General features: G+C 36.3%; 1 protein-coding gene across 1 annotated transcript in view; it reads left to right on the top strand.

Annotated features, from left to right (window-relative positions):
- LOC103916287 (probable G-protein coupled receptor 125) overlaps nucleotides 1-24332 on the top strand; it is a 245912-nt gene that overhangs the window by 194186 nt on the left and 27394 nt on the right. Inside the window, exons 14-16 of the mRNA XM_009323256.1 lie at nucleotides 8067-8194; nucleotides 9144-9267; nucleotides 16788-16933. Of these exons, the coding sequence (XP_009321531.1) occupies nucleotides 8067-8194; nucleotides 9144-9267; nucleotides 16788-16933 (398 nt within the window). The remainder of the gene's footprint in view (nucleotides 1-8066; nucleotides 8195-9143; nucleotides 9268-16787; nucleotides 16934-24332) is intronic.

A 24332-nucleotide genomic window follows, 5' to 3' on the forward strand; every position in this document is an offset into this window, starting at 1 on the left:
CCCCAGCCGCTTGGTTCCCCGAATGTGAAACATCATTTTGCTTTGAGGATGTTTTTCTAAATTCATTAAAGAAAGCACCTGTTGACTTTGCAGGTGCCACACCCAAAATGGCTTCCTCCTCCTTCAACTGCCTGGGTTCAGCCTGTTCTTCTTAAACTTTGGGTAGTTATTAAATGTTAACTAATTGCTTGCAAACAACCAATTTCACGGTTTCATTTTGTTTGCAAAAATCATATACTGATATCAGGGCTACAATTAATTTTTGGTTTGTAAAGCCGAATGCACATTTACCTCTGATAAGTAGCAGGTTGGTTTTTCTACAACCGTAAGGGCAACTGAGGCACCTTTTACTGCGGCTTTTGCATCTGGTATGTAATTCTGGTTTAGGTCTTGTGTTTGGTTTTTTATGGTAATTCAACTTTGCTTTTTTTCCTGTGTGCATATTCCATTTTTATCTGTGCAAGACAAGAAAATAGAATCTTAGACTCACCCTTGCTTTGCAATTGATATGGTAGCAAACAATGTGATATGTTCCTTAGCTTATGTTTCACGGTCACTTTTAAGGAAAAAGATGCTTGACCTTAGGTCATTTTTTTATATATATATACACACACACGCACACACGCACAAATATGTCTTCCAACCGCTGTCTTTCTAAACAGTTATTGAAAAACTGTAGCTTTGTTATGTGCAATCATTTTCATTCAGGTGTTACTTCTTAATCAGTGTTTTGTGGCATAAAGTCAGGGATTGATTTATTTGATAGAGACTGTGCTTTTCTGGGCAGTTCAATTCTCATACCAGAAATGAAAAATATTTCATTGTTCTGCTTAGCTATTAATTTATAATATGAACAATATAAAGTGCCTATGTGTATCTTCTTAATTCACACCTTAGTGCCTAATATATTTTAAAACACTAACAAACTGACAGCAAATTCAAAATAGCTAGCATATGGTATGTAGCCAATGAAATTAGCTACAATATCGTGATACATGTTATTAATCTATAATTCTCTATTAAACTATAAAAGTTCATAGTTGATTGTTATGTTTGGGGGTAATAGCAGAAAACTAAAGTAGCATCTGTAAACTGAAGAGCAAAAATAAAGCAACAGTGTTGAAGGTTTACGTTACCATCAGAATAATGTATATCCTGCTGTGGAACAAGATGAAATAGATAGAAGCCTTAGTTAATCCAACTGTCCATTTTATAGCTAGTACAGCACATATTCTGATTTTTCATCATTTTAAACAGTAAGACAATGTTCCCTGAACTGCTTTTATAAAAGTTGTTTCTGCCTATGAGCAGTAAAAGGGTTAAAATAAAGGTTTCATAGAGTCCTTTTTTAGAAAGACAGTAATCAAGGATTTATCAACTATGATTGATAATTAATAAGCATGAGCATACTTCAAGTGAGAGGACTCACTTAGAGCCGTTTCATTTCTCTCAGTGACAGTTGTTCAAGTGATGTCAATGAGAGAGAGTACAGTTTAGAGGTTGGGTTGGAAAAGAGGTACAAGTTCCTACCCTCACACTACTCTCATGCTTTCACTCTGCTCTGGGTTGGGCCCGTGGATGGAAGTAAAAAAGTAGTGTCAGACATAATACAGCATTATCATTTTCTGATCAGCTTTTCAATGGTATGTCCTAGGGATGAGAGTAAAATACTGTGAACTAAACTTGCGAGTTATATTCCTGCCTTTCCCTTCACATACTGTGTTTAGACCAGTCCCCTATTTTGTCTTTTCTTCTGTTATCTGTAGGAGGAAGAGAGACGGTCACACTCTAGGTTTTTTTGGAGGTGGTCAAAGCCCTCTAGGGTCTTGAACTGTGAACCTCTGCAATATGATTTTCTGTTTCAGAGTGAAATTATGAACACTTATATTCTGAAGCTTTGGTATACCTAATTATAAGTATTTGTTCTATAAATACTATGTATTTGTGCTCTTTTGTGAACTGAGCTGTATATCAATATTCTAATTTTTCAAGACTGTGTGTATGTTATGACCAATCTAGTGCCCTGTAGTCATAGTATATCTGAGTGAAAACTCTTCAGGACATAACAAAAATATCCAACAGCAACACTGAATTTCAAAATTTGCTGAATGTATGTTGACATATGTTGTCCTTTGTTCTTCCTTTCATTTTTCTTAGAACAGAATGGCAATTCACTAGTGATGGATATGACTGTAATTGTATACAGCATTTCCTTTTCCCCCTCGGACTGCTTTGTCAATAGTAATTTCTGCAAATCTGCCAAATAAACACTAGTAAAATTCTTAAATCTAAGTATGCTACTTCTCAATTAACATAAAATGGATTAATAATTATTGTTAGCATTTTTTATTGTAATCCTGAAGATAGGTTAAATGAACATAAGATCATAAACAACTCCTTTCCTGTTTTGTCACAATGTATCTCGTTATTCCAAACAACATAGGTGGGTTTTTTGTTGGATTTTTTTTCCTTTTTGAGTGTAAGGAGTCATTATTTGCAAAAGTAGCATACATTCAGTGGATGGCTATTTGCAATAATTAGGGCTGAGGAGACTGAGCTGACAAAAACAGAGCAAATCTGAAACTACGCTGGAAGCAAACCTTGGAAAACTGTGTGAATGAGAAATTGAGGAGAGGCGAGATACTAGGAAGGGATCATGCTAAGAGTTAACAGGATTTTTCTCCTGTTGTTTTACAAGCATTCCCTGAATCTTTTAAGTCTTTCCAAATTGGTAGGATCACAGTACCACAAAAGCTACGTTTTAAGTATTTTCAGTGTACCTGGAGACAATTGCAGAATTTCTTAGGCCTATTCATGAAGTTTAGTTCTGAAAACAGTCTTCTAAACTTCCATGTTTCAGGTCTTCTCCAAATCAAACAGCCTGTCTAAGCCTTTTGAGAAATTAATTCATGAGTCGGGGAAGTATTATGGAGATGTCATTTAGAAGGTTGACATAATTACAGTATTTGACATTTTCCCCATAAAGAACACAGGGTTTTCTCATAACAAGCTATGGAAACGTGGTTCAGTACTTTGAAAAATCAGGCTGCTTAAAAAGAGAAGTTTAAGAATGAATTTTCAAATTTTTTTGTATTTAAACACCTACTTTTACACCTACAGAATAGACCTTAGCAGAGTTTAAGCGACAAAGACTATGAAAGTGATCCAGAAAGTTTACCTGATATCTGCGAAATTAACATTTGGTGTAGTGGGAACTCCAAAATTCCCTGGAATTAGATTCCTCTGCATGTGCATAGATGCTTCCCAGTGTGAAGAGCTAGATTCCTAAGCTCTGCTGTCATTCAGAGACCTGGCAGAGGCACATACTCTTCACCAAAGTCCTCAGCTGGCATGTACTGCTCACCTAACAGAGAATGCTTAGCCCATATGAACAGTATTGAGTCCAGCTTCCCAGAAAAGGTTGCTTTTTTCAGAATATTCCTCAATGTGCCAATCTTTTGCATAAAGCCTTGGAATTAGAGTACTCATAAAGGCAAGATCTGGCTTTTATTCCTTTCTTCTTGGGTTACATCTACTTTTTATTAAATTACACTTAATAATATGTTATTTGCTCTGTAAAATGAATAAACTGGCTTGGTACTGGGGACAAAAATCAAGGCTTGTCTCCTTCAAAATGCACTAACTTTATAACAAATCAAGCCTCTGGCTCAAGCTCTTTCTTTCTGTTTGCTCTTGTTTTCTGTTGGTTTAATGGATCTTGCATTCTTGGTGGTGCAGCTTCAACCAGAAGGTAAAGGGATCCAGACTATAAAGGATCTCAGTAAAATGGGCAAACTCTTGAGAGACAGGAGATGTAAGTTAAAAGACTTAGAATCTAGTTCTTGGTGGCTTCTACTGGACTCCTTTCAATTTGTCAATGTCTTTCTCGTACTGAAGTGCCCCAAACTGGACACACTAGTCAAGATTTGGTCTCAGAAGTCGTGAATAGAAGGGAATAATCACTTCCCTCAGCCTGCTGCCTGTACTTTTGTTAATATGGCCCGATACACGGTTCACCTTACGTGTCACAAGGGCTCACCACTGGCTTGCTTTCAGTTTATTGTCCACTAGGACCCTCTGATCCTTATGCAAAGCTTCTTTCCAGTCGGTTGTCCCCCAGCCTGTACTGCTGTCGGGGTTACTCTGTCCCAGCGACAGGAGACTTTTTATTTCTCTTTATTGAACTTCATGAGGTTCCTGTAAGCCCATTCCTCCAGCCTGTTGAGATCTTGCCAAATGGCAGTCCTGCCCTCCAGCACATCAACTACTCCACTCAATGCGCATTGCAGTGTTTTCAGCTCTCTGTAGAGACCCAGCTCTATGGATAATTTCATGTTCTGGTGCTCCTAAATATCCTAATATTTGGCACCTAATTTTTAAGTTTTGTTTTGTTTAAGTAGGAGGAATCTAAATACAAATAAGAGTCTAAATCTTACCATAACTGATTTTTCAAAGGCACTTGTGTTTCTAAGTCTCTGTGGCGCTTGAATACCACTTCCTTGGGGAACACCATTTCAGGTGTCCTGCTTTAAACACAGAAACCAGTTAGACTATGCTTTCTAAAGTCATACTATTACAAGCAATATATTAAAAATAAATCTTTAATTTGCCAATATAAGTAGATGGATGACAAAAATTTACAACGCTATTTAGATAGTTTTTAGCAGCTGTGATTTTGTGAAAGTACCAGATATTTAGTATTAGTTCACTGTATCTTCCCCTCAGCTTTCTCAGTATCTGCTATTAGATGTCTCAGGGCTGCCTTTGGTATGCAATTTGTCTATACCTCTTCATACTTTCATACTGAGTTTTAACCAAACTGTATAGATGTGTCTGTTTCAGTCAATTTTTGGAATGAAGGCTCAAATAAAAGTGAAACAGCCCCATTTGCACTCTGATGTTTTTATAATTCTGATTGTTGGCTGAAATAGCTGATAAAAAGTCTTTTCCGTCACTGATTTCCATCACTAATTTCTATTGTGCCTTATATGCCATGGTGGCATTTACAGCTGAAAGAAGCTGGTTTCACACCTTCTTATAAGGGTGAATGAATGACAGTTTCTCATTAGACAATATTTTACTGGCCTTGTAGTTGGGGACAGCAGTTTGTAATGGTCAAAGTCCTGTGTGTATTCATTTTCCTGTAGATATTGCTGCCATTTTTCAATATCATCACCATTTGAATCCCCTCTAGGAAACAAAATCAAACCTACCTTTTTAAAATGTAACATACAATTATGCTGCTTTGCATACAGCATGAGAAAAATAACTTTGTTTTCTGCATGCTGACTTCCCCAGGGGATTACTCAGGGGAGGCTGACAGATCAATAAGGTTTAATTATCATCAAAAAGCAGACAAGGTAAATTTATTATATATCTATAATGAAATCAGTTTTCAATATATAAAACCCTTAACAAGCATATTCTACATTGGCAATAATGCATTATGATACTCAAAAGTTTTACCACTTATTTACTGTACAAGATTAGAAAAGAGATAATAATAAAAAAATTAATATTTTAAAGTGGAATTAGCTTTAAGATGCTGATTGTTCTTGATTCTTCTGCAGGCAAAATGGCTGTATTCCTGTAGGACATATGGCGTCTGCTTTTATACTGATGTTCAAACATAGTGAATGGTTGATCCTTGCACTTACACTATTAAAAGCTAGTTCTTTAGTACACTGAATGATGCCACCTCAAGTAAAATTGCTTTCATTTGTTGCTACGTAAACGTGTAGCTTCACTGTGTTTCCTTTTTCACAACTTTGTTAAGTTTTCAGAGTATTTTTTTCAGAAATATCCAAGATATTTATTTCTTTAAATAACTGCACTTTTACTACTATATTAGTTACAGTAACAGTTTTCTTCATGCACAGAATTGAAGCAAGTGTATACATAAAATAATGACAAAGTGTACTATTGGTATATCAAAATATGATTATATCAGTAAGAGCTAGAAGTAAATATTTTATCATTTTCAACAGAGTATTTCTATTTAAATTGTCCAGTATTTACGTGAATACTCTAGTAACATGAACCAAAATTGTACTGAATATTTCTGGTAAAGAATAGTCTACCTCAAGAAATTCACTCTGTAAAAGAATTAATGGGGAGGTGATGTAAATAAAAACATGGGAGAAAAGATGGTCAAAAAAGGGTGTTTGAGCGTAGATTCAGTGGCATTTCTGAGCCAATAGACTTTTAAAGAATTATTTGAAATTTGTGAATTCGGTATATCCTGAAACAAAATCAAGAGAAGGCCTCAAGAGCATAGGTCTGTCACATGAAAAAGCTATCACATCAAAAGACAGAGTTCTTTTCCTCTTCTATTCCACTTGTGGTTGAGGGAAGAGTAGCAAGAGATGTTAGGAGACAGCATAAGAGTACCTCTGTGACAAGTGACTCCACCTCTGCCTCTGAGTCTTGGTGATCTCAGCAGGGCTGAGAGAGGACTTGTGTGTGGGACAGGTGGTGACTGAGCGGATTTAACTGAGGTACACACGCAAGCTGAGGAAGTACTTGAAGAGAAATGGGATGTGACGACATATGTTTGCCATCTTGTTCATACGTTATTTGTTCATTTTTATGGTCTTTTTTATATATGTTGTAAGCTGCTCCGTTTTAGAACTGACATTAATATGCGTCTGGAGAAACTGATACAATCAATCTCAGGAACTTTAAAGCTAGAATGAAGAAAAATAATGACTACTAGGGCATCTGTTACTTGTAAGGACCTTTCTGTAAGGTAAACAGAACAGTACCTTTCCCCCTGATTTAATAATTGCATATATCATGAACATTACCTGCTTGTACATGAACAAGTTCATATACATAAATAATGGTGCTGGAAATCAGCTCTCTGCATGCAAATGCGATTAAAAATAATGTATTAGCATTACAGTCCCAGTCTCCAAAGGGGAGATCTCACCTCAGGAAAATAATGTATTGAATCTTCTTCCAGGGGAACCTAAAACTGACAAATAAGAAAAAAGTCTTTTAAATGTATGCCAGTATTTTCAGTGTTAGAGTTTGCTGGATTGTCATATTCAGTACTTTTTCAGATTTTAATTTTTTCTGTGCTGGGATGTATATTCATTTTTGTGTGCACAGTTAGTGCCACTGCATATTGAAACTGGCATGTAGACGACACTTTGTTTGCACTCAGGTGATAGTTTGTGTCTAATTTATATCACTTGTTTGCAGAAATGTGTTGCCACAAACAGATGTGGCTTAATGTATTACAGTGAACTTCTAATATTTGGTTTATTTCAGATAGTCTGAAGACATGCTGTTTTCTGTAACAGGCTCCTTCTGCTTTCCATCCATCACACCTGCAGATTTAGCTCTCTTCCTATTTCTTACTTGTGAGATCCAGTAATTTTACAAAGATATTAATAGTTTTTCATTATGTTTTTCATGAAGAATTGTGTCAGTAGGCACTAGCAGGTCCAAAAGGAATGCATGGATCTTTAGTCTGCTGTTAATATAGCTGTCAAGCTGCTTTTGAATTATTACAGGGAGTAGAGTATTTGCAACTAAGTGTGAAGGTCATTGGGTCAGGGGAGATGTATCAACTGGGGATTGTATTTGAATACAGGAGCGAGTCTGTCGATATTTTTGGGTGTATTCTCATGGCTTTTGTTTCTTTGAATGGTTCTTCTGCAGCCATGTATATACCATTTAGAGACCTGTATGGTAATTTGATATTTTGTACTTAATATCCTAGTAAAACACACACATAAAGTTCATGTTATCATCAGAAGGAACAGATATTGCTAATGCCTGGAAGATGTAATATTCTGTGTATTTTTTCAGACCTTTTTTTTTAATTAGGATATGTCTACTTGTACAAAAAGGTTAATTTCTGTCTTGCAAAGTGTATGCAGATGAGGAAAGAGCAGTCTGATATTATTGTAAATTCATGAACTATATGTACATAAAAAGTTCATCATCTTATTTTCCTGCTCTTGAAAGGGAACAGCTAGAAACGACAGGACATATTGAAATGAAGTCTGAGTTTCACACATGCCTGACAATGTTAAATCATTTTGCTTTCTCCATAGGATTTTAAGACAGTGTTATCTTTCCCCCAGTACCCCGGGGAGTTTCTGCACCCTGTGGTATATGCATGTACTGCAGTTATGTTGTTGTGCCTGTTTGCTTCCATTATCACCTACATTGTCCATCACAGGTAAGAACTCAATTTTAAGCACTTCTGTTAAATGGTCGGCATTATGCTGAGGTACTTCAATTTTTCTAACCCTCGCTGAAAAGATAAATTAAAATGATCTGAATTACTGTTGGATAGTAATATCAGCAATGTGATTTACACCAGAGAAATCAAAAACAGGTTATGTCAACCTTTCTCAAGCTGTTCCCAAGCTGTACCTTTCCTGAGATGTATGTCTAAATGGCCTACACACTGTTCCTAAGATTTCTAACTTGACAATTCAATATGAAACCACGAGCACTATCAAATTGCTGTCTGGCAAATTCCAGTCAAAGAGCAGCACTTGGGACAGCTACATGGTATTGGCGGTATTGGCTTCTAAGACCAAGTTTGGTTGAAAGACTTGGTAACTATCATCGGATAAAAGAAATTTTCTTTGACTTCTAAATCTTCTTGGCTTTAGAAAACTTGTGTTTTCCTTTATATGAAAGATTTATATAAATGCCATTTTAACTACGTACTTCTGTTAAAGACCTTTAGCAATTTAAAAGCGTGGGAATGTATTGTGCTGTAGAAGCTGCTAAATATTAATTAAGTGAACTTAATGCAATGACTTCTGATCTTCAGCTTCCATTTAATCCTTTAGAGATGTCTTGTTAAAGTTCTGCATATCTGAAGCTCTGCAATAAGCCTTTTGCGTTTATTACTCTACTTTAAATGCTTGATTTGATGGAGGAAACTTTAAGTCAGTAGACCCTTGTCAGTAGACTCTACAATTTTTACCATCTATTTTACCTTTTAACCATTGATTTCAATGCTTTATAAATCAGACTCTGTCCTATAGGTAGATTGCTAAGTAGGTATTCAAGAATCAGAGAATTTAATTCTATCATATTAAGCATTTTTTCCAAAGTGAAATTTTCATAATAGATATGTTGTTTTTTAATTTTAAAATGTGATTTTTCAACAGCACAATCCGAATAAGTAGAAAAGGATGGCACATGCTTCTCAACTTTTGTTTCCATACTGCTCTTACATTTGCTGTTTTTGCTGGTGGAATCAATCGCATTAAATATCCAATTATATGTCAAGCTGTAAGTATCTGCCTTAGTAATTCTCACTAATAGAATGAAAACCTGAAACTATATTTTAACATAATATTGATAGTTCTCTTTCTTTTTATATATTGTTCCTGGATCTTAAGTTCTTCAAAACAAGTCATCATTATCAGCATCTTTTTTAAAGGCCAGCACTGGGAGTGTTCAGTGTTTGGTTGTCACCTGAGTTTCTGTGAGAGGCTGACCAATGCATTAGCTTCTCTGCAGCTCAGATTTCCTTATTTTTAAAAAATCCCTGAAAATCATAATATCTCTCTGTTCTACAGGACAGTTGAAAACTATGATTCCCAAATATTTCTAATGTCCTTTCTGATCTTTGGATTGAATGTGTGAAACTAAAGTTACTGCTGCTCTTTTGTAATATATATACCATTTGCCTGAGGGTGGCCCTAGCTTCAGTGGGTGATCCTTAAATATATACTTGGGCAGCTTAATGTTTATAGTATGATTATGTCTTTTAATTACAACTCAAGCTAAGGAGGCAAAGCAGACCAGTACACTTGCGATTTACGGACCCCTGTTTGCACTGCTAGACTATTTCACATCTCTTACTTCATCCTTTCCGGGGATATAGTGTCGTGAGATGCACAGAGAGGGCATGGCTTCAGCTGCTCTGAATATAGAGGCTGAGTCTGTACAGCATATAAAGAGAGTCATTTCAGTCATCTTCTGTAATGCCTGATGAGGGCTTGTTGCAATTTGTCTTAAATATTTCTTCCTCTCAGATTTTGTAGAAGTGCTCCAGATCTCATGAGTGTTGTTGGTATTTACCTGTAGTAAAGCACTTTATTAAGCCAACATTCTCCCAGATATTTTGCCTGTCACTAATCTGGTTCTTTTGATTGGCTCAAATAGGTGTAAACAGCAAGAGTCATCAGCCAACAGCAGACTCACTGCAAAACTTGAATAACTAGTGTAAGAGTTATCACTCTAATTTTCAATGAGATGCTTTGGAAGCCTTTTGTGTATACTTGTGCATGACCATCAATAAACAGCACATGTAGATCTGTAAGCACCTGTAACGTTCTACGTGCAAAGTCTACCTATGTATATTACATGGTATTCATTTAAGTGACACAGTTGTCCACTAGATTATTCTGAGATAAATATCTCACAATATGTAGTGTATTGTGTCATAATGAATCTGTGAGTCCTAGCAAATTGAAATATCACTTACCATTGTCTTTATCTGCAGTTTGCAAGTGAGGGTAGCAGGTTAGTTTGTAGGGCAGCCATGGCTGTGTAATTACATGATCACAAATGACCATCTGTTGTTACAATCATTGTCTGGTTATTTACTTTGCAGATTGCATGGTAACAATGCAGTATTAACAGTGATAATGAAAAATTGATTGAGATAAATGAGTTGTTAATAATATGTTATGAGTAATACATAAACTACAGGGGTATCTTCATGAAATGCATTATCAGTGAGAGCTGTTTCTTGCTATGGTATAGGGTCAGATCCTGAGCCGCTGAGAAACGTGCACTTAGAGAAATTGAATAGATCCATTCACATATGCCTTCTAATCAGTTTCATACAGTTATTTACCTGACACCATGCTACATCAACAGACAGTATCATCAGCAGTTAAAATATAGGAAAGATACAGGACACACAAGACACACACAGTCCTCTGGTTCCTGGTAGAAATTGCCTGATGTAATTAGGTAGGGCTAATGGATGCAACAGTCCAAACAATCTAAGACAAGACTCCTATAGCTGGTAACACAGGCTGAACAAATGTTCACTCCCAGAACATTGTACCCCACCACAGAGCCTTTCTTGCCTACTGACAGCAACGTTTTTCAAAATTCTGTGAGTCCCAGTGGCGCTCTCCTCTTGTGATAACCCTGAGAGGATTACTCTGTGAATTAATATTCAGGGTGCCAAAGCTAGGAGGTAGGGAGGTCAGACCTACTAATGGTTTCCCAAGAAGCTCACATATTTGAACATTTCCCATAGCTTGCATAAGTGGTCGTGGGGTGCACAGCACTCCTTTTGTCCTGCATATGGAATATAGCAATCTTTAAATCACTCAGCCTAATGAAATGTATATTAATATAGTTGGTTTGAGCTTGTGTGTCCCTCTAGTCTAAGTTTTGTCTCTTTCTCCTTTTTTCTTTTTTTTTTTTTTTTCAGTTCTGGAAAAAAACTGATATTAGGGTTTAAAAATGTATTTGTGAAAATATTACTGCTTCAAGCAGCACTAAAATACTAGTTGTACTCCATGTGTAACACCATCAGTGTTGCTATAGCACAGGTATCTTTCCATCGGCTACAATTCAAAACACAGCTTCACCCTGCAGCAATGTAGTTTGCACTTTTTGTTTCCCGAGTGCGTAGGGGAAGATTCCAAGTGCAAGCATTTTCTGTACTAGTCGCTGAAACATGGTGTCAAAGCCAGTGAACCTCCACCTTTCTTATTGTAATTATCCCTAAAACTTTCACACAAATTTCACTGCAACGTCCATACCCAAGTGAAATAATAGACTGAGTTAATTTTTATTCTTCATAACTAACCAAAAAGGGTGGTTCTAAAATAATTTCAGTTGGATCACCTTCTCCCTCTAAATGAGGTGTCCCAGGCTAATTTTAAAAAAAAATGCTATGGAAATGGACCCATTTTCTGTGATAGATAGCTGGAAGAACCTTCCTATCCCCTTGAAGGCAAAGTAATTACACAAACAAATGTGTTTTCAGAGATGGCAAGATATTTATTTTTATCTGGAATCTAAAAATCTGAAACTCCCTTTTAAACCTGCGTAGCTATTTCAGAGAGGATTTTGTACAGACGGTCTCACTTGTGTATGTGCTATACAGTCTTCATGATTTATAAAGAAAACTGATGTTAGAGTTCTGGTCTGGAAGAGTTGATTGCTTCTTCATGGATTTCCTGTGTGAATGAGGTATATCTACAGACTGTTTAGATTACCCATGAATCTGATTCTGGGTGTCACTGAATGCTGGCTGTTGATGTAGAATCCAGAGTCTTGAGTTTATGGCAAAATCTTTCATGCAAGGCAAAGGTTGTGTTAGGAACGGCAGAATGGGATTAATCAGAGCCAGAACACTAGCCAGAAAGGTGCTTGGGCCAGCTAGCGGATGATGTAGTCAGCCTTTTCCATCTCTCAGAGTTAGGATCTCAGGTTACTTTACTTCAAAGGGCAGAAGGAGTCTTATTCCTTTCTGGTAAGGAATGAGATGGAAGGAGACACAACTGTAGCTGGATCACTCCCCATGTGTGGGAGGCATTGATTCTGTACCCTCAGTTTGAAAGATTTCAGTCTTATGGCCCCTACTTTCCAGGTGAGCATGATAGCCATGGGGCTATGTGTGCTAGGGGATGAAATTGTCAGTTCAACATGTTGAAGCATGAAGAATAGGCTTAGGGGCACAAGTTTCAGGAGACAGAAAAGTTAGGGAGTGAGACAGAATCATAATTTTTTATCCTACTGGCCAGTCACTGAGTGGCATGATCACTTCAATCACATCTCCAAGAATCTCCTATATGGTTTATCAAATACAAGCTTCCATGTAAAATTTGGCAAGGCTCGGACCTTCCTCCTCCCTGATGAGTGTCATATGTGAAACTGCTTGTGAATTCCTTTCTGTAGGGCAACAAATCTTCAGCAAGAAAGGCGAAGCCTGTTCCATATTAGCCAGTAGCCTGGAAGTTAGAAATTTGGATTTGAATCCTGTTAAACTAAGGAGGTCCTAGAGCTATGCACCACATCTCAGGTAGGAGCTATAGATACAAAAATATTACAGAAAGAGGAGGAAAAGAGCAGTTCTTTCTGCTCTAGCTATATTTTTTTTTTGAAAGAATGGGTGTAAAATTAATCTACTGTGATCAAGTCTGCCAGTTGGGGTGTCTCAAGCGAAGAATGTTATTTAAGAGCTCTTGAGTGGTCTTTGGTGAGAAAGGTGCTGCATTGTTCAGCTCTGCTGAGACAGGAACAAAGCTAGTCATATGCACAAACGAGGTATTAGGTGGCTGGAAACTTCACTAGCAGCAACTTATGACGGCTAAAGACTTTGCATGCTATGGAGTTAGATGTGCATGCTGTGCTGGAGATTGTCCTTCCTGGTCTCAGGTACCTTATTTGTGGGTCTCAGCTTCTTTCTCTAAATCTTTTACCTGTGAAGGGAGCACGGGGTTGTTCTAAGGCTAAATGTTTTAAGATTATGAAATATTCACATCCAGTGGTGTTGTAGACTGCAGAGAAATTCCTGAATCCCTTCGTCTCGCTGGAAAGAATCACTTTCAGTGCAGGATTAATAGTTTAAATGGAATGTCAGTGCATATCCATATCCTCCTTTAAATAGAACTGGCTGAAGAACAACAATCTTATCTGAAACATGATTACAACTGAAAAAAAAAAGAAATTAAATTAAAACCTAGAGGAAAACAAATTTGTGTGCAAGTTAAAGCTGAGCAAGAGAATTTTTTGTGCCAAAATGCTTTGCATAAATGTGTATTCTGGTCATTACCGTGTTAACTGTATGGTGTGGCACTTAAGTTACCTCTAGGAGCACATGCAGACAGCATCTTCTTACTGTAGAAAAGCATAATCTTCTATTCAGTAGGCTGGTGCTCATTCCCAAAGATAAGTGTTCTAAGAACACAGAACATGGAAAAAATGAGTCCAAGGAAACAAGAAAATTTTCACCATCTAACTGCGGTTATTAAACAGCTTTAGGTGCAATGCTGTCTTCAATGCATATGTCCTGACAGTTCTTTCTGTACCATTTGGCCTGTCAGTGGAAAACCTTCTTACAAATAAGGGTCATCACTTTAATATATTCAATCATAATCCTTCATTCTGTGTGGAAAACTTGACCCTTCCCACACAATTTTATGTGAAATACAGAAGTTCTACTTACAGTGAAAATAGTTTTAAGTGAACTCTTGGGTATTTGTATCTATTTATTGGCCTCTTAAGCTTTACAGAGGCACAAATCCAGTAACAAGATATACACAGATAAATTTGTACCCTGGACCTTTAGTGCATAAACCTAAGGTTTACATTTGGTAACAGCGTTAAATGAGAGTTTACTGAGCAAAACTATCTTTGTCCTGTTCCCCTTTCTGTTGAGCCTTGTCTTCCCCTTCCATGTCATGAGCTGGTATCTCGTGTACTTCTAGCATAGGGCTCAGATGTCTTCCTAGCTTAAGAGAACTAGAAAGAGGTAGTCCCACTGAAGAGGACAAAAGAGCAGCCCCTAAGTGCAACAGTGAGGAAAATACATCTCTGTGGCATGACTGATGTCAGTGTGGAGATATGGGGAAGGAAGAGGCAGAGAGCAAAGCCCACCACTTTGAAACACTGAATTTTCAAGATGAGGTGTGACAAGCATTTCTTTACTAATTATTATTAGTGGATAATTAAGAGCAAAAATTCTGGTCCAGAAAGCCTATTTTGTGATGGGAAGTGAGAAACAAAATCATCACAGAGATAAGGCTACCCTTTCCTTTGGAATTTAGTATAACAGCTCAGCGCACCCTTCCAAATTCCACATTTTTGTTGTCATCTATGTTTTATCTCCAGATTGTCACCATTGTCCTTCAAATCCGTCAGTCATGAGGAGGTCCTGTATCATGAGGATATATCCTCCTTTCCTTTAAGCAAGAAATGCAAATGGATAGGGTTTTTTTGAGAAAGAGCCATATTATTAAAGAGTTAGTACAGATGGTAACATTTTTGTCTCTTGTCCATGTTTGTTCTATTTGTCCATATATCAGAAGGAACTAAGTTGCTGAAATATGAGCACGCTGTGAAGAAAAGTAATGTGACTAAGGTGTGGCATAGCAATGATGTTTTCAGTTCAGTTGCCTCCTTGAAAGTTCAATAAAATAGTTTTATTGTACTATTTTTAGGAATCTCATTCACTTAAGTGATATGTGGCCATATATGTTGTCAAAATTTCACATGTAAGTGCCTTCTCACATGAAATTCATCCCTGCTGTTCATATTCTTATGGACTTTTTGGCATACTTGTGTAGAATAATTACAGAATATATAGTAGCAGTGCTATGCTGAAATGAGAAAGAGGTTATGAACCGTATCTCTAGAATTTTTCCAATTCTTTCTCATGGTTCCCGCCTCCTTTTTCTCCCCCTTTCTCCTCCCCCTCTTCTCCCTCCTGCCTTACTCCTTCACTCCCCCACCCAGCTCATAGTCATATTCACTGCGTCCCTACAGAAATGCTGCAAGCTGCATACGAACTAAGTCCAGACAGCACTAGCCATCGAACTGGCAACGTCTGCCAGCTGATGGTACAAAGTTGTCTCATTCTCTTATTTCCGCCTCTTTTCCTCAAGCGACAACAGCTATGAAGGCTTTATACTCCCTTGTCTAATGCGTCAGACAAGTCCCAGAGAAAATTACAAAGGGTTTTCTGTTGATGATATTTGCTGCTATCTTCAAGTTTTGTGCTATATTAGTAAATATAAACAAAATTCGTGGATTTTTTTTCTTCTTTACCCATCAATTATTTTAAGTTGAGCAAAAATGAACACTGGTTCAAATAAATCATTATAATAAATTTGTGTTAGCTTTATTCAGCAATTCTCTGTATTCCTTAAACATTTATGTGCTTTCCAATTATAGCAATATTTTACTTGTCACTGCAAAATGTCAGGTTATTGCTTCAAAGGTAACCTCATTTTATATAATCAGATGGAGACTTAGCTGATGTAATAAAGCATTGGGAGATTGGATAAAATTCCAATTACTGTTTCCATAGTAATGAATAACAATTACTAACATAAGAAAGATGTTTGTATTTTAGAGGTGTTTGTACTTTATTTTACTTTCAATGATAAATACACCAGTTTCTTGGAAACAAAATGATAGTAACGCTATTGAGAGTTTGTATTTCCTTTTAAGGGAGGATGCCAAGATCTGTCATTTAATTTTAAAAACTGTATGGCCAAGTTTATAAGTTCCTTAAAATATGTCTGAAAATAATCTGGTTTTAGGCAAATAGCTTTGATCCCATTACAAGAAGTCAACCTTGGCTATATGCAGCTGAGAGGGAACTACAGCAGGATATTCCTGAAAAAGGAAAGGAAATAGTAGCATAATAGCAAGCAAAAATGCTGCCCTCTCATTAATTTTTAAATTGCATTGTCATGATAAGCTAACAAAGCTTGCAACACAAACTAAGCTTCGCATCGCTTTAAATCCAGGTGTAAAACTTTGTAATTAATCAGGTTCTTAGAAAACAAATGTCTTTACAGTCTTGGTTTCATAACATACCATCTGGTAACACAGATATTATCTATGATAGATTAAATAACAGATTCCATCTGCTTTTTAAAAGTGTTTTCCCTGATTAGAAATAACCAGAGAGAAAGAAAAAATGGATGCACTTACAAATTCAGTTTAAAAAATCTGTTTGCTTGTACACTTATGCATTAAGATTCTTCTAAAACTCTTGTTTTACTGATCCGTTTACTGACTTGTTTAACTGTCCATTCTTTTTTTAGGTTGGCATAGTACTACATTATTCTACACTCTCTACTATGCTATGGATTGGAGTAACTGCCAGGAATATTTATAAGCAAGTCACAAAAAAACCTCAGCCATGCCAAAACAGTGACCAACCTTCTTATCCAAAGCAACCACTACTCAGGTATGGAATATTAGCTATACTTTTTTAAATGTATTCCTAAAACATATAAACTTTAAACAAACTCTCACTTTTATTTCTGTATTTGTTACTTTTTACAGACTGTAAATAGGATCCATAAAGAATTGAGTCACTTAGGTGTATATAAAAATCTGAATATTTATTGTATGCTAATAGTTAACTCTACTCAGGAGATGGAAATATGCAGAACTGGTACTGGCTAGGTTCAGACACCTTTATCTGAACAAATGTTTAGGCACAATTCAAATGTTTCTGTTGGTTTCTTCTGGAGGAAAAAAACCTGGCTTGCTTCTGGGTTAAGGTATTATTTAATCACCAGAAATGACGCTATCATGACTCTCCCTTTACCCTTTTCTATACTGCTGTAAATCTTGCCCACGCTTGTATTGATTGCCTAATAATCTGATAGCAACCTTCCTCATTCCACATCAGAGATCTAATGCTATTACAGGGGCAACTGAAAGTCTGGACTCCCTGTCAGCTTTCTAGATGGAGCAGGCTAACTAATGTGTCTCTGACAGCACGGCAGGTGTAATGCAGAAAGAATTTTAACCAGATGCCTGTGAGATGCTGAAACTTCAAGCCAAAATAGTCAGTCTGCATAGAAAAAACCCAATAACTCACCACAAACTAGGACTTCCAACCAAATTCATGAGAAGATGGATTCATCTTTTTTGACTTCAGCTATCAAAAAGTTAGGTATTAGCCAGTTATCTAGTGCCCACGTATGGATTTGGGAGGGAGACTGAGACAGAGAGGAACTTCCAGAGAACAATTCCTCCCATCTGCCTTGGATGTTTGTGTGAGGACAGGATGAATAGTCTTATGGAGGCGCTTCTCTTTCCCCACAGATCATGGAAAAACCTGAACGGTTAATTTAGGCTAAAGACCTCAGTTTTATAATGAAGGACAGCAAATACGAATTCTACTTTTCATGGTTTTGCTGTGAAAAATCCAGATTAGTATATTCTTTTAAACAGACTTAGCTTATTTTATTTTGAACAAAAAATGTTTATTAAGTAGCATTTATAGATGGCTGTGTGAGGTTGTCACAACTTGTTAAAAGTCTAGAAGAGGATGAATTGTGTTTTGCTGTCTGATTCTGCTGAGTGAAATCTTTATTACCATGATTAGTTTTCTGCTTTTTAAAACATTTTCTTTCTAGAGATGAAATTGATTAAAGTTAACATAAAATTTATATAGTGAAGAGCAATATTGAACATTAGCTTTGTTAGGTGTAAGCAAGAGGATGTACTTTCACTGAGAGTGCCTCACTTTGCTAATCCATTATTTACTATACCATTTTTCACAGATGAGAATTTCACTCTTTCTGTTACTAGCTCATGGCAAAATGAATAATTGCCAATTTTCAAATGCTGCAGTGTGGCTATTAAGGTAGAAAATTGCTACAGGTGACATAGACCCAGCATAGTGTATGTTCTTCAAATTCAAATCTTGTTTGAGTTGGAAAACAATAGACAATCAGGTTACAGAAAAGATTAATTAGAATCTTTGTTGTACCAGTCATGTTGAGGTTCTCAGACAGTGAAAATAAACAGTAGATATTTTAAGTTGAGTAATAGAAATGATAAAACTCCTTTTAGCTGTAAGAGAACATGAGTATAATTGTTTAATATCTAAGTAAAATTGTTCTAAGTTATTTTTCTCACTCAGGGCACCGTAAGTCCTAGAGACATAGACACTGAAATGTCTAATATGATTTTATAATTGTTAGTACTAGATTCAAAGTTGTAAGGATCGATTTCATTTCATGTAGAAAATGGGCATAGTATATGGAAAATTAAAAATTGCTTTAAGCAATAAAATGCCAAACTCATAATTAGTAATTGTTGTTCTTTTAAAATTATAATGATCATTTTTATGGGCATTTTAACTTTCCTGGTTTTAATAAAATTAAAACCAGAATTATTCTGTATCATAATATTTCCATAAAATCCACTTAAGATGCTTATATTTCAGTGTAGTCATTTATAAGAAATGTTTTAGCTAGGCAGCGTTCTTGTATCTATAAGCTGATGCCAGCCTTTATACACATTGTGCCTCAAGTACATAAGAGACAATATTGCAGTTTGTCCGGGCTTGGGTGAGGGAGTGTTAATTTTTGTCTCCATTTAACACCAGTAGATAGCTAAACGATATAAAGTTTGTTCAAATGGAGATTGAGCTAAGCTTTTTCATATGTCAGTTCCATCAGTGCTAGGAAGCATATAATACGGTCTGCGAGACACTTTTAAACAAGAGGTAGTTTGTCAGTAATCCCTGTCTATAGACCTAGTTTGACTTGTGTTCAGGTTTTGTTGAACACAAGTATATGAATGTGTTTGGCAAGAACTGTACACTTTGCTGTTCTCCCTCAGTCTTTTCTGATAATGGATGTATATGATAGACTGGGTTTCCAGTTCACATATGGGTGGTTTTGTATTCCTTGTATATGCACTTGCCATATGAGACATAAGGATCTCTTTTGTGAGTCAGTACGTGGGGACTACTGCCCAAAAATCAATACATTAATCTATGTTATGGAATTTACCAAGAAATGATAAAAATTCTGTCACCACATTTTTTTCAAGGAGCTTGATCCACTCTAAAAAGTAGCTGAAATAATGAAAATAAATACCAAAATATTTAAAAGGAGACCTTACCTGTTAGTGCAAAAGGACATTTGCTTGTAACAGTTGCTTCAGTTTCTCTGCCTGCTATTTGCATATTGATTTACAGAAGTAAGACAAATGAAGTACACCTGATCTTTTCCTCCTAGTTTTCCTTGAGCTGTGGCAAGATGTATCCTATTCTGTAAAATTGTGGTTGTCTATTAGTTTCCTCTGTTTCCAGATACAGTGATCAAACTTGAAATCTTTTTGCAGTGTAATTTTACTGAAACTTGTTCTTCATGGCAATATGATTTTGAATATTGCCTCTTTTTATACATTAATAATCTATTATATGATACATTATATATCTTATACATTATACACTGTATATACTTTATTTTCTATATATATAATATACATGAGATCTATATTATCTGTTAATTATAGAGTTAAAGCTTTCGGGGCCTATCACTTTGATGACTGGAACCAACTGTAACAATTCTGGTATTTCTCACTAAATGTGCTTGGATGCTAATGAGGTGGATCAAATTATATGCATCATTGAATTTTGTGTATTGAAATGCTTAACCCTAGCACTTCAACAGATAATGAAATTACTTCCTGTAAAATATACTCTCTGGTATTCTTAATAGAAATAAATAATTCTATCTGTTCATCCTCTGTGGACATTTGTTAAACCCGGCAGAGTTTTCGCTTCTGACTCATCTGAAGTCAGATTTTGCCAGCAAAGACAAAGGGGCATACAAGATTCAGCTATTACTTGCGATGTACAAAACTCCTCATCAGCCCAAGCTGAGGCACAGGTAGTATTAGTTTTCATACCTGATACGTGCATGCATTTTTCATGTGATGGTGTGTGCACATACAGACTAGACAAAAGTACAGACCAAGCGGAAAATATTTCTGAAAGGTAGTCTGTTAATATCGTTCCTTTCCAGAAAGAGAGAAAAAAAATTGGACTACTATCATTTTTAATAAGATAACTACTGAGCACAATTGCACTATAAACATTTAAAAAAAAAATAAATAAGCTGCCAGCTGGGACAGAGATTGGTGTTAAGGAGACAGATAATTAAGTTACCTTTTAACTCAGGGTTAGGTACAAATATGTCTCCTAATTTCCTCCATCCTCTGTTATTCAATTAACATCTTGCAAGGTAACTAATATGGCAAACTTCAGATTACAGAGAGTCCAATATCCTATATCTGTCACGAAAATAATCCAATGTGCATAAAGAAGGTTGCAGAATCAACTGCAAAATGGATAACAGGTGATGTCACTGTCTCTGCTGAACTTCATCTTGTTTATTATGTAATGTATCTTGATAAGCTTTTTGAAAGGTTCTTAATGAAGTTGTGCGGCTTCTAGGAAAAGTACCTCATGCAGTGCCTTAGAGAAACTGTGTATCTAGCTGTAGTAACAATTTAGAAATGGATTGTGTGTCCTTCCCTTTGTATTCAAAGTACTAGGCTTAGTACTATGGCTATTAAAAATGAACATGGAGAATTTGGGGAAGTTCATAACTCAGGCAAATTAAATCAGTTTTCAGCAGCACACTCGAGCATCGTCAATATGACTGGCTCCAATTCCATTCTCTTATTGTTTTTAACTTTAAATAATTTTAAAAGTTAAGAATCATTTTTAGAATGAGAAAGCTGTTTGCATATTTCATATATTTTGAAATGTCTTAACTGTTTTTTTAGAAACTGTACTTTAACTTGCACACAGAGCAGACCTAGAAATAGTAGGTGAGAACAGAAGTGGTTCCGTTGAACTGTAATGTCTGCTAATGGATGTGTACATGCATATATATATGTGTGTGTGTGTGTATGTCTGCTATTCTGTATGAGTTTGTACATGGCCAAGCATCTGTACATCATCCATAGACTTACTGGTGTGATGTCTTGGAAGTAGCAACAGCAGGGGTCTTCCTTGTGGGCTATGTTTATCGTGTAGCAATGACTAACAACCTACAGCCTGATCACATGCACATGCAAGATGCGATAGTGCTCCACTTGCATCCTCCCCCTCTTCTGTGAATGTAGCAGCAGCTCTTCACAGTCATTCCCTGGCTCATTATTCCTCCCAGTTACCCAAACGTTAATCAGTAGTATCCAGCTAAACAGCAGCGAAGTATCTTTGTGACATTGAATTATGTTAAATTCTTTCACTGAAAAAGGGAGAAAATATTCTAAACTTTCACATCCAGAAAAACCCTCTCCTTCCGTTTGTGTAGATGAATCCTGTGATGAGCCTCCTGCCTCTAAGTAAGGAGATTTTACAGTCTTGCATGATACCACAGGGGTCATGGCATCTGCTTAGTGCTTGGCTCACAATGTTAACTGCTTGTCTCGGGATGAACATTTAGATGCTTGATCTGAACTCTGACAAGCTGGAAACCAAGTCCTGGGCACAAATCGATCTACTGCTATGTACTGCTGCATTTGTCTAACTGTAGGTCCCAAGAGAGCCTGGCTGGAAGTGTTGTGACTTCCATCAGAAATTGATGATGTGGCAATTTTTACTGAATAAGTTACCAATAAAGCAGGCTATTTCCTGAATTTGAGTTGCACACAACAACATTCATGATGTCATTGAAAATTGGCACATGATGGTTTTGCACCATGATGGAGGCACTAAAAACACTCCAGTAATAAATACTAAAGACTTCTTATATTTAGTTTTTTAAAGAATGATTATGTCCTTTACCAGAGAAAAGCCCTAGAATAAAAAGAACTAATGGTTTCTAATATTCCTGAGGTTGAAAGGGTGTTCAGAAAATGATCTTTGTTACTCTCAGGGTCTAGAAAATTTCCCCTATCAGTTATAACAAGTTGCCTATAATTTTTTGCAGCATAATAGCAGTGTAATGGGGGATCAAAATTTGACCAAGATAACAAATTCTCTATTAAACATCAAGTTTGCCAAATATGTCATGTCATTTTCTTGACCATGTTCTTTTCTGGATCTTGAGTGTGAATCATATGAAGCGACTTAATCTACGTTCTGACAGACACAGACATGTCCCCTTGACAGTAACAGCTCTGAAATGCAGTTAAGTTCTAGTGCATTTTTCATTAGCACTGGCTCTCATGAATTCATGTCGTCTTGTATCAAATCATGATTGAGAGAGAGGGACAGAGAAAGAGGTCATATGAAAAGCATCAATTACAGTCCATTGTTTTCTTCTTAATTTCTCTAATCTTCATCCATGGAAGCCCATTTTTCCTTCCCGCAGTGAACATACTAAACCTCCTCTATAAAGTTGAAATTTAGGCCTTATTATCCCAAGGGATTATCTGCCTTTTCCTTAACGACTCTCTATAGTTTGTATATGTTGAAATAAATGGGAAATGCCACAGGGCAGAATTCTCGGAAGGCCTGAGGAGATCTCTGTAGTTCACTCTTTACTATTAGCATAGACACAGTTCTGTCACTGGAGAGTAAGTGAAAGTGATGTCTCCCTGCGAGCAAGGTTTTTACCAGTTGAATGAACCATGGTACAGTAAGCCAACAGTCTCAGTGAAAATCTGCTATACCATGCTCAAGGAAGCTGGCTATAATTTAAATACTTGATTGCATCCTTTGCTTAGAGGACAGAATATTTTGATGTGGGCAGAGTCAGTCATCAGGAAGTTTAACTAATGTCTCTGATATTATCATCAACGCTTCTTATTTTAGTTATTGAAAGTTAAGACTAGAAAATTGTCTTTTCCAATGTATATTTTTAGATCATTTTCAAATTGTGCTGTAATTAGTTTGATTCATTATTGAACAATGGAAGTTTTTGCAGTCCTCATGTATTTGCAAGGCCACTTATAGCCTCAATACCGTAAGTTCCTAAAAAGAACATAGGGTCTAACAGCTGCCTTCGTACATGTTATCTGCAAATCACTATTCCCATGTTTCTTGTTTCAATATTTATCATATTTCCCAGGAAGGAGAAAGGCCATATTGCTGAAATACCACTTTTAAAATTTTTGCATTTGGTAAAAATTGAACGTAAGAGAAGCCATGTTTTCCTTTCAGCTATTGTTTTAGTTTTGTTCACCAAAATAAGGCTTATATTCAACATCAAAATAAGCTAGTATGTTGTTATATTGGATATTAAAATAATATAAGAGCCATTTCAAAATTTTAGTATGGTTTAATTATAGAGCTAATCTTTTGAACAATGCTGTATTCTGAAGACAATTTTAATAACTCTGACATTCAAAGATGACACAGCTAATGGTACAACAGTACCACCAGAAATGCTGATCTTATCAGTCAGACTATACTGTGTCTTATCAGCCCACCAATTTAGGCAAGTTGTCCGTGTCCCCCCCCCCCCCCCCCAAAAAAAAAAAACAAACACAAAAAAAACCCAAACAAAAAGAACTGTAATGCTGGAACCTTAGCCAGAATGACCAGAAAGATTCTGCCACCTGAGGTATAAAAGCTGTTGATATTACAAGCTATTTAATATGATCACTCTTAAAAGGCTGATATATGGTCAGATGGAGTCATGGATCATAGCCAGAGCCATTTTATTGCTAGCTAGCAATGTGACTGAAAGATCTGCAGTGGAGAAGGATATAAATGGTGACAAGGGAAACATTTTCATGAATTCTTCTTATTCAATTTCAGCCTGAAGCTAAATGCATTTCCATCATGTGGGGGAAAATTATCTTAGGTCAAAGAAAATGTTTAATTCAGCTTTGAATTAATTGTTCCACAGAAGAACATTTTCAGTAAAAACAAAATA

This window comes from Pygoscelis adeliae, unplaced genomic scaffold (genome assembly GCF_000699105.1).
Source record: "Pygoscelis adeliae isolate BGI_AS28 unplaced genomic scaffold, ASM69910v1 Scaffold294, whole genome shotgun sequence".
Classification (NCBI taxonomy): domain Eukaryota; kingdom Metazoa; phylum Chordata; class Aves; order Sphenisciformes; family Spheniscidae; genus Pygoscelis; species Pygoscelis adeliae.